Source organism: Nesoenas mayeri (assembly GCF_963082525.1).
Source record: "Nesoenas mayeri genome assembly, chromosome: 21".
Lineage (NCBI taxonomy): Eukaryota > Metazoa > Chordata > Aves > Columbiformes > Columbidae > Nesoenas > Nesoenas mayeri.
Window position 1 is genome coordinate 7,727,241 of NC_137571.1, and position 10,785 is coordinate 7,738,025.

The following is a 10,785-nucleotide window of genomic DNA, read 5'->3' on the forward strand; positions in this document are numbered from 1 at the left end:
CCTTTTTTTCTCCATTTCTGCTTTATTTCTCCCCCGAAAACACCGATTCTTTCCTCACTGGCCCCAAGCGCTATGCAAATCGCGCGGGGCATGCTGGGACGCCTTCCCGCGGCGCCCTCCCCGAGGCGGAGCCCGGGCTTCTCCTGGCGGGTACCTTAGCGCGCACGCGCAGGTAGCGCCCTCCCGATTGGTGGCGCTGGACGCGTTTCCGGTGCGCGGCGGAAGGAGCGCAGCCGGCGGCGGAGCGTCGGTCCGCCCGCGGGTCATGGGGAGGTACGGGCCGGCGCGGCGGTCGGAGGTCCTTCCCCCGGTGGGAGGGGAGGGACCGGCTGTTTTATACCGGATTTTACAACCTAAAATATGGGAGGGAGCCGGGATGGGCGCGACAGGCTAGTCCCGCCGCTCTTCGGGACAGGCCGCGGCTAAACCCCCACCCGGGGAGTGTCAGCAGCCCAGGGGGTCCCGGGGGCTGCGCAGTGACAGGGGGAGGTGTCGGCCCCGGGACCTTGGCCGCGGCGCCCCGGCAGCCTCGGGAAACGTTTTATCCCGGGAGGTTCCGTTCGGTCCCGTCACGGCGTTTCCCGGGGGCGATTGTGGGGCCGAGGGTGGATGCTGGAAACAGCCGCCCCCGGGAGCTGCGGCCTCCCGGGGCGGCGGGAGTCGGTGCTTCCAGGCTCAAACGCAAGACTGTAAACTCTCTTTGAGTCCCATCGGCATCTAAAAAAGCACATCCAGGGGGAAAAAAAAGGACTTTTAAAATTTTTTTTGCGTGCACATAATGGATAAGTGCTTGTCACCGACTGTCTCGCATTTGCAATAACTAAAGCAAAACCCAAGAACTTTCTCAGTTTTCCCTGTTAACAATAAAGATACACCCAGACCAGACGGCCCTTTGCAAAACTATTTAAATGTTTGGTGCAAATCGTTATGTCTTGGTAGAAGCGGAAGTCCCCCTGAGCACCCCAGGGAATGCGCCAAAGTTTGGTTTGGCTTTACTATAGACTTTAATTACAGCTGTAATCCTAACAAGTGGTGCTAATTGAGGCCACCAGCCCTATTCCTGCCATGGAGAGAAGCTGCTCTGGGCTCACCCGCACATTGCTGCTGACAGCAGATCCCAAGATAACTCTGTTTTCTGACAGAAAAATGAAATTTGGCCAAATTTCTACTCCCTCTTCAGGATCCTGAGAGATGCCTCGTCCTCAGCTCATGATCATGTGACAGATAAACCCTCTCGTGCTGCAGTACAGCCAGTGCGTCCTCTCTTGCGTGAAACTTTCCTCTTGTGGTCGGATTGTAGAGTGGGTGATACAAAAAAATATCTGGTGTTCCTGTAGGAATGAGAGTTAAATGGAAGAGGAGGAAGCGAGAGTAGGTTAACGCTGATCACTGACGTTCTGAGAAGGCTTTGGGAAATGGCCTCTCCGTTCGCTGGCCCCATGGCAGTTGCCGATGTAATTAAAGATCTAGACACTCAGATAGCTGTAAGTAAAAAGCACTGGGGTTGGCATGCGGGATTTTTATCCTGGGAATCAACCCATCCCGTTAACTTGGCGTTTGGTGATCTTAATGGCACGCGAAGGACGTGATGAGATCTGAAAATAAACAAACAAAATAACTTTATGGTGATAAAAGTGCTTTTGGCCCCAGGATTTTGGAGCTTTCTCCCCTCCATGGTCGGTAAGAATTCCTGCTTTGTGGATTTGTAGGCTGAGGTGTGGGGGTGACTGGCCTGAGAGCGGCCTAGGCTAAAACCGAGCCTGGCATAGGCTGAAGTCCTGATATTGTGCTGAGCTCCTCGTCCAGAAACGCCATCTGAGGGGCTTTAGGGTGTGAACGGAATGGTTTTCCATCATTAATTAGTTAAAATGAAGCTGAGAATTTGCTGAGTGCGCCACAGAAACACGTCTCGGCCATAAATTCTAAATTCTCTCTGTGTCTGCGAGTGCAGCATTGCATGAGTTTGCCGTGGAGTGAAGCACTAAAGCAACCGCCTCTGAGCACTCCGGTGTGATTCCTGGTGTGTGATTTGGGGTGAATTAACCCAAACTAACCAAGCTTGCTGTGATGAGGGGAAAATGTCTGTTTGTAGCTTGTGTAGCAGATGCTCTGTTCATTGTTTTGTACGTGAATGTGCTGTAAAGCTGTTCAAACTCTTTTCTTTCTCTTGTAAGTTAGTTCATCCTCAAGCACTTAGACTTTTTGGAAGTGGCAGCCGCTTCTTGGCTGTCTCTAGGCCCAACAGCAGCTGCTACACGAGGAATTTTTACCTCAAACTGTTCCGTAAATGCTCATTGCACTTGACAGGCCTGTCCCTGCTGCCCACAGCAGTTGTGGGGTGGAAGGTCCAGGGTTTCGCTGAGTTTCTTTTTGCATAGCATTAAGGACAGAGTGTCACCAAGCCGGGATTTTAGGGCCTTCCAGCCGTGAAACACCACAGCTGCTGGTTGATCTGTGTGTTGGCTCAGTGGGCAACAACCTGAATAACTTAAGGGTGAACCTGGAAGATCTGAGTAACCGGTTAAGCTGCCCCAACTCACCTCTGGTTCCCTGTTATCAGTAAAGCCGCCTGTACTGGCTGTGGCTCTTGCTGTATGAAGCACAACTTGAAGGTGTGGGCAAGCGCTAGTGTTTCTCCATCACATTACCTCTGAGAACCCAGACTTGTGCTTTCAGAACCCAAAACGAACCCTTTGTTGTCAAGGAACCACTGTGAGTCAGACCTGGAGTGCAGTGTTACTGAAAATGAGGCGTCCACCCTGTGGCAGACACCGCAGGAGATGAACGCCCTGTCCTCAGGCTCATGGAGAGGACTCAAATGCTGCTCCTGCTCTTCCCTTCACTGCTGCCATGGGAGCAAACCTGTCTCCGTTATTAAATCTCTGTGGGCTCTTCCTTGAAGCTGTTTATGGTCCAAGTGAAATGCATTCAAAAGGGCAGGGGGGACACCTGTGTTGGATTCAGCCCCAGGAAGGAGCTGCTGAGCTGCTACCTCTCGTCCGTGCGCTGCCTGCAGCCTCTCGGCTGCTACTGGCAAATTCCATATCCCAGGGAATGTGTTCTCTTTTTCTAAACATTTCTCCTCCCTCTTGCTGTGTCTGGAGAGACCTGATCTGCTGTAAAATCGTGGGCCCTATCAGGACACTGCGGTTTCCTCTAGACAAAGCTGCAATCGCCCCATTAAACCCCTTCTCGTTGCTAACTTGTAGCATTTGTATCCTTTTACAGTTGATTGGTTTGGGTCCCCACAACGCCAAGAAGAAACAAGACCTAGATAAACTTTACGACCTAAAAGCTAAAGCCCAACAGATTATGAACCAGTTTGGCCCATCGACCTTGATCAACCTCTCCAACTTCTCTTCTGGAAAGCCCGAACCTGCCAGCACCCCCCCGCAGAGCTCCATGGCCAACAGCACGGTTGTGGCAAAGATGCCAGGGACGCCGAGCGGAGGGGGACGGCTCAGTCCTGAGAGCAACCAGGTAATTTTATCTGCAGCTTTAGGACAACAGGGGAGATGCTCAGACCTGCCCGAGGCTTAATTCCTTTTCTTCCTTAAATTACAAACAAAAACTTAATAAAAGTCCGTATCAGTGACTGAGTGAGCAAATGTCTCCATAGATTGTTTCTCTTCCCTGGATGGGGTGTGCATGCTGTAAGTGTAGAGGTTTTTTTAGTCTCAGGAAAATGTATATTGAGAAGTTCTTTTTAAATGTGGTTTAGATGGGAAGACTGAAAGTTTGTAGCCTGCATCTGAGTGGGGTAGTGTGAGAGGCAGCATCACTGCCAGGAGCTGCTAATTTGTGTGTGTTTGCTTGTCCTGGTGGGACAACAAGTGCATAAAATGCACAAGCACTCCAGGAACCCTCCCTGATGTCTCTGCAGTGTCACTGTCACCGGCACCTCTCTGGGAAGTGTCCCCTGACAAACATGCAGCAGTTCTTCCCACAGTGTGAGGGAACCGGGAAGAGGTTTTCCAGGGGTGTCTGGTTCATCTGACCAGATTGATGGATCAGTGCTGAGAACTTTTATCCACATCCTACAAGACTGAAGTGTCCTGTTGTTGTCCAGCAGCAGGAAAATTTCTACTCCCCACCACTTCTGCCCTAGAATAACCCAGAACTGACCTATCTTGCTGTTTTCCTTGTGAAACACTAAAGCTGATAAGCGCTACAGCCATGGAAATGCTTCCTTTGTGCCCTGAGCACAAATTTAGTCACTGTCTGCCTCTTAAGACTTCTAATTTTGTCCCCTCTTGCCTGCAGCTCAGTGCCAGTTCAGCACAGGAGACTTATTTATCCTGACCCTCTGCATTCCATTTTTGTTCACTGGTGCTTGAAAATGGCTCCTTAACACCTGATAATTGTTATCTCTGCCATTCTTGAGCTGATAGGCTGTGTCAACACCTGTGACTTGGGCCTGGGAAGGGGTAGCAGGGGAGGAGGTTTTTTGGTGTCTGTGCTAAAGAAGCATGGTAAATCCTTCTCTCTTCTCCCACACGCTCAGGTTTTAACAAAGAAGAAATTGCAGGACCTGGTGCGGGAAGTGGATCCGAACGAGCAGCTGGATGAAGATGTGGAGGAAGTAGGTACCAACCCGTGGCAGGGGCTACAAAATAGAGCTAATCTTGGATTTGTCACAAACTGGTGGCCCTTTGTCCAAAGCAGGGACGGCTGCTTCATTTTACGCTTCTGTGTTCTCACGTTTGCTGCAGCCTTCAGCCATCCGTGTCTGTTCCTGCGTCCCAGCATCAAAAAGCATTTTAAACCAGTGATTGTAGCAAACGCCTTTGAAATACAGACTTCTGAGGACTCATTTTCATGCTTTCTGCATAACTTCAGCTGCTCGGTACTGACAAGACAGGTTGTTGTCCTTGTCCTGCCGCAGATGCTGTTGCAGATCGCTGACGATTTCATCGAGAGCGTGGTGACAGCGGCCTGCCAGCTTGCGCGGCATCGCAAGTCGAACACCCTGGAAGTGAAAGATGTCCAGTTGCATCTCGGTGAGTGATTTTCTTTTTTTCTTTCTCAGCTGAGTGCTGCGTGCAGTGTTGGGCTGGAAACCCACGAATAGCTGCAGATATTGAAAGGCTGAGGGAGCTGGGTCTCTTTAGTTTGGAGAAAAGGAGACTGAGGGGTGACCTTATTAATGTTTATAAATATATAAAAGATGAGTGCCATGAGGATGGAGCCAGGCTCTTCTCGTTGGCAAACAATGATAGGACAAGGGGCAATGGGATCAAGCTGGAACACAAGAGGTTCCACTTAAATTTGAGAAGAAACTTCTTCTCAGTAAGGGTGACAGAGCACTGGAACAGGCTGCCCAGGGGGGTTGTGGAGTCTCCTTCTCTGGAGACATTCAAGACCCACCTGGACATGTTCCTGTGCAACCTCACTTAGGCGTTCCTGCTCCAGCAGGGGGATTGGACTAGATGATCTTTTGAGGTCCCTTCCAATCCAGAACATACTGTGATACTGTGATACTGTGATATGTAACTACAAAAATGTTCCAAGGGCTGGAACAGCTCTGCTGGGAGGACAGGCTGAGAGAGTTGGGGTGTTCAGCTGGAGAATACGGCTCTGGGAAGACCTTATTTGTGGCCTTTCTGTACTTAAAAGGGGACGATAAAAAAGATGAGGACAGACTTTTGAGCAGGGCTTGTTGCAATAGGACAAGGGATGATGGTTTTAAACTAAAGGAGGGGAGATTCAGGCTGGACATGAGGAAGGAATTGTTGCCCTGAGGGTGGTGAGAGCCTGGAACAGGTACCCAGAGAGGTGGTGGATGAACCATCCCTGGAGACATCCCAGGCCAGGCTGGACGGGGCTCTGAGCAACCTGAGCTGGGGAAGATGTTTGTGCCTGTTTGTGAGGACAAGGCTGCCCTTGGGGTGGGCTGTTGGGAGTGATCGTGCTGACCTGGCTGCTCTCTTCCAGAGCGTCAGTGGAACATGTGGATCCCAGGCTTTGGTTCTGAAGAAATCCGGCCCTACAAAAAAGCCTGCACTACAGAAGCTCACAAACAGGTGAGGAGCCCTCAACAACACCAAGCATCACAGGGCAGAAGCCTGATACGGGGAGGGTGGCCTCAAATTCCTGGCATGACATGAATTTTTAGCCTCTTCTAAGTGGTTTGGGCTTGAAATAACTTCCATAGTCTCATCGCCTGTTTGTGCAGAGAGGACTGAGGTTGCTCTGGCCCCACTCTGGTGGTGGCTGCACCCTAAGGGAAGCAGCAGAACTTGCAGCTCAGCTCGGAATGGTTTGAAAACCAGCTGAGACGCTGTGAAGTGGGGTTTGATCCGGGCACTCTTTAATCCCACTGTTCTCACTAGTGTCGGTGTTGCCCTTCCAACCCTGGGTGTTGAGGAGCGCAGACGTTTCCCTTTTCCTCTGGGATCCCATTAAGATTCAAACAGACCTGACAGACCTGTGCAGAGTCCCGAGAGAACCTGAGATACATTATTCCTGCACAGTTGTTTTGCAGTAACCTTGTCTGAGATGCTTAGATTCCCACGTTTTTCTCTTCTTACAGAGAATGGCACTGATTCGCAAAACTACCAAGAAATAGCTCCTGGGAAGAGCCAGGAGAAGATGCCTCTGTGTTTTGGGATGTCTGCCTCTCCACGATGCCATCCATGGGATATTTTTTTTTAAATGCTTTACAGAGAAGCATATATTTTTTATTAATGGTGCAGCAATATCTTAACCTGATGATGAGATCTGCCAAAAACATTCTACTCCCTCTTCCTTTTCCCCCTCTAAGACCACAATGCAAAACAAAGGCTTTTTATTTGTGACTTGAAAGTGGTTTATTGTGTAAGTGATCATCCAAGGGAGAGAGTGTTTGATCTTGTGTGGGACAGTATTAGAAGCATCTGTAGAGGTTTTTGTTTCCTCCTTCCTGCCCTGACCTGCTCCAGTACTTTGTAATGTCAGTGTTTATATAAATACCTGCGTTTGTTTTACATGAATAAAGAAATTATTAATCTAAAACCATGGGAAAGTCTTGTGCTCTTCTAATGGTGTGTGGGGGAGTTGCTGGTGAAACAGGAAGCCCCACTTTTCTGGTCTGGGTGGGGGGTTTGTTCTGGTCAGAGATCTGCCCTGGGCTCTGGGGTGAGTGGAAGGATTTTTCTGATGGGGAGCGGCTGGGGGACCTGGGGGGTTCAGCTGGAGAACAGGAGCTGAGGGGAGACCTTCTGATCTCTGAACTGCCTGAAAGGAGCTTGGAGCCAGGGGGGTCGGGCTCTGCTCCCCAGGAACAAGCGCCAGGAGCAGAGGAAACGGCCTCAAGTTGCGCCAGGGGAGGTTGAGGTTGGATCTGGGGAACATTTTCTCCTCCAAAGGGCTGTTGGGTGTTGCAACAGGTTGCCCAGGGCAGTGGTGGAGTCACCATCCCTGGAGGGTTGAACAGATGGAGATGAGGTTCTCAGGACATGGGGCAGTGCCAGGGGTGGGGGAATGGTTGGACTTGGTAATCTTGAGGGTCTTTTCCAACCAAAATGATTCTATAAGGAAAGGCCACGTCCTGCTGGCTGTTTCTGCTCTACCCAGTTTTTATCGGAGAAGCTGCAAGAGTCATTTCTCATGGAGCAGAGGGAGCAGGTCTGCAAACCCCTGTGCTATGGGAGTCTTGTGGTGCCCGCAGGCAGGACTGGGACCTGTCTTCCCTGCTTGGCATCCATGAGGGAAACCGCTGGGGCTGAGGTAATTAGGAAACCAGTATGGGCTCCCAGTTCAGACACCAGTATGGGCTCCCTTGGCTCCTTGAAGAAGCCAGGGAGCGTGACACACACAAACACAGCCCCAGGTAGGGCTGTTCCTGCACTGCAGCCACTGCTGGTAGGAATGTGGGGGTTGTTCAGCAGCTGCTCCAGCTCAGGGTGCCTGGGGAGAGCTGCCATTCCAACCAGCCCACCCTGACCTCCCGGGGATGGAGACCAGCTCTGAGCGAATAAAACAGGGAGTAAAAAGGGTTTTAGGTCAAGACTGATCTGATGTGGGACCCTGGGGGGCTGGGAGGACCCACAGTTTCTCTCTGGGGGATGGGGAGAGCCTTGGAGAAAGGGGTTTGTAGAGGGAATAGAGGAAAGGTGGGTGACACTTGGGTCTCTGCAGAATTCACCCTTCCCATGGCCACTTCCTCAGGAAAACATGGGCAGGCAGAGAGATGACCAGGGGTGTTTAAGCCGCGCTTGCTGCTCCACCTCTGCCTCCTCCCTTGTGCATCGCGGTGGGGTGTCCCATCCCTCCCAGCGTCACCAGCTCTAACACAAGCATCTCTTCCACTTCTCCTCCTTCTGTGGCACTGCAGCCTTGCATGGCAGCGGGATGCTGCTCTTCACCCCATCCCATGCCTCGCTGGCCACCAGCTGCCCCGTTTGCAGTGCCTGATAGATGCCCAGCGTCAGTGTTTGGAACGCCTGGACCACGTTGCTGGCGTCCTTGGCTGAGGTCTCCACATACTGCACCCCCAGAGAGGCTGCCAGCTTCTCTGCCTCCCTCCTGCCCACCCGCCTCTGCCCCACCAAGTCGCTTTTGTGCCCCACCAGCAAGAAAACCATGCGGAATGGCTGGACTGTCTCTGTCACCTCCCGGTGCCACCGGCGGATGCTCTCGAAGGACGCACGGTTGGTGAGGTCAAAGAGCAACATCCCCCCCGCCGAGTTGCGATAGTAGGAGCGAGTCACGGACCTGGGACATGAAGAGAAATGGGGTAAGACTCCCCTCAGGGTCTCCAGTGCTGCCCTGGGCAGCATCTCCCCTGATGCAGGGCAACCCCAGCATCTCCTCCCGCCCACAACTGTCACCTTGCTCCTGAGAGTGAGAATTATCCCTTTGGCTCTATCAGCAAGTGGTCTGGGTGGCTCTATCCCTACTCAGCCACCAAAGCTCATCTGTCCCCTACTACCACAGCCCCTGAGCTCCCCTGTCCCCAGCAGCCATGTCCCACAAGCTGTCCTATCCCCACAGCCATGTCCCTCGAGCTCTCCCATCTCCACAGTCTTGTCCCTCAAACTCTCCTGTTCCCAGCAGCCTGGCCAGTGGTGGCAGCTCCAGCCATGAGGTGCCAAGGCTCCCAGCAGCTGCGCTGGGGAAGCCGCTTTGCTCAGCTCCCACTGGGCTCCCAGTCTTTTCCCCCAGATCCCTGCAGCTGAGGGGGCAGAGTGGAGTTTGCAGGGGGGTCCCGTACCCGCTTTGGAGCTGGAGCCAGGGCTGACGAGGACTCTTTTCCTGGGAACACCCTTGGCTTTGGCTCATCATTGCAGTTCCTCACAAACGGGGTGGGGACACACACACACACCTGTACCCAGGAACTCCCTGGGGTTGAGATCACAACATCCCACCCACACCCCAAATACAGGGGGACACTTGGCTTCATCACTCTCCCCCACACCCCCCACAACCTGGACCCACCTGAACCGCTCCTGCCCGGCCGTGTCCCAGAACTGCAGCTTCACCTGCAGCCCCGGCTCCAGCTCCACGAACTGAACATAGAAATCCACCCCCACCGTCTGGTTGACAGCATCCAGGAAGATACCCTCGGTGTAGCGCCGCAGCAGTGAGGATTTCCCTACCGTAGAGTCCCCCAGCATGATCACCCGGAACTGGTATTGCCACCACAGCTCCATCGGCACCTCCGTAGGCTGCCGGGACCTGCCGCCCCTGTGCTGGGAGCATGTGCAGGCAGGACCCGGCATCTCCACCCAGGAGGCGTTCCCACTGCTATGAGCAGTGAGTGGCCCATTCTGAGCCTCCTTGCTCCCTTTTTCCTCAGTTTCATCCAGTTGGAAGCACTCGGGAGGTGCCTTGTCCCATTTTCCCAGGGGGTCACCCTGTGACACAAGGTCAATAGAATCACAGAAGAGTTTGGGTTGAGGGGACCTTCCCAGGTCCCCCAGTGCCCCCCCTGCCATGACAGGGATATCTTCACCAGCTCAGGTTGCTCGGAGCCCCATCCAGCCTGGCCTAGGGTGTCTCCAGGGATGATTCATCCACCACCTCTCTGGCCAACTGGTGCCAAGCTCTCACCACCTGCAGGGGCAACAATTTCAGCCTGAATCTCCCCTCTTTTAGTTTAAAACCATCACCCTACCATGTGACACAGGGCAGCTTTACACCACCAGCGACCCCCCAAAAGCAGAGTATCCCCCATGTAATGGACTGAGCATGGCAGTTTGTTGTCGTCAGGGGTCTGGCGCTCAGCACAACCTTTATTTAGCATGGAAAAGCATCAGATTTATTAAAAACACTCTTGTAACAGGACATTATTTTTTGCATAGCCCCCAAATTAAAGCTTGAAATAAACTCAAGGCTGGGTAGGGATGCAGCCCAAGGAGGAGGGAGAGAGAACCACACCCATCAGGGGAGGGTCTCATGTCCCCGTCGGCACTGGCACCATGCCTGGGGCTCCCCACGTGCTGGGGGCCAGAGGCCGCTCTGGCTGGGGATGAGCCTGATGCCACCGCAGTCCCAGTGCGAGGCAAGAGTCCCCTGTCCCAGCGCCCACTGGATGTCCCCTGCCAGTGTCTGGAAGGCCAGCTCCACATTGAGGTTGCCACGGACTGAAGTCTCCATGAAGGCCATGCCCAGGGTGGCTGCCAGGTCCCCAGCCTCCTCTGCTGACACGATGCGCTCGGCCACCAGGTCACACTTGTGTCCCACCAGCATGAAGACAGGGGAACAGTCCCCGATGACCTCATGGTACCACTCGGGGATGTGCTCGAAGGACGCACATTTAGTGAGGTCAAACACCAGCAGCACCCCCACCGGTGCTCCAGTAGA

At 53.0% G+C, this 10,785-nt stretch overlaps 2 protein-coding genes across 5 annotated transcripts; one reads left to right on the forward strand and one right to left on the reverse strand.

Moving 5' to 3' along the window:
- The first annotated feature begins 198 nt into the window (after window positions 1-198).
- TAF12 (TATA-box binding protein associated factor 12) lies at window positions 199-6,996 on the forward strand. Of its 4 annotated transcripts, none has more exons than XM_080357627.1 (7): window positions 199-273; window positions 1,338-1,484; window positions 3,229-3,480; window positions 4,505-4,582; window positions 4,886-5,000; window positions 5,935-6,023; window positions 6,533-6,996. In XM_080357627.1, the coding sequence occupies exons 2-7, from the start codon at window positions 1,416-1,418 to the stop codon at window positions 6,566-6,568; spliced, it is 639 nt and encodes a 212-aa protein (XP_080213753.1). In that variant the 5' UTR covers window positions 199-273; window positions 1,338-1,415; the 3' UTR covers window positions 6,569-6,996. The 4 variants fall into 4 exon arrangements, with proteins under 4 accessions (XP_080213753.1, XP_080213755.1, XP_080213756.1 ...); XM_080357628.1 differs by lacking the exon at window positions 199-273 and adding an exon at window positions 1,164-1,253; XM_080357629.1 differs by lacking the exon at window positions 1,338-1,484 and having other exon boundaries at window positions 203-273.
- A 1,271-nt stretch (window positions 6,997-8,267) lies between these two features.
- On the reverse strand, window positions 8,268-9,632 carry RAB42 (RAB42, member RAS oncogene family; the record flags this gene model as incomplete). Its single annotated transcript, XM_080357651.1, has 2 exons — window positions 8,268-8,694; window positions 9,418-9,632. The coding sequence occupies 2 exons, from the start codon at window positions 9,630-9,632 to the stop codon at window positions 8,268-8,270; spliced, it is 642 nt and encodes a 213-aa protein (XP_080213777.1).
- Window positions 9,633-10,785: the final 1,153 nt, after the last annotated feature.

Coding starts and splice junctions, on each gene's coding strand:
- TAF12 (XM_080357627.1), top strand. CDS start 1,416: ATGGCCTCTCCGTTCGCTGGCCCCATGGCAGTTGCCGATGTAATTAAA. Junction 1,485..3,228: donor ATCTAGACACTCAGATAGCT/GTAAGTAAAAAG, acceptor ATCCTTTTACAG/TTGATTGGTTTGGGTCCCCA. Junction 6,024..6,532: donor CTACAGAAGCTCACAAACAG/GTGAGGAGCCCT, acceptor CTCTTCTTACAG/AGAATGGCACTGATTCGCAA.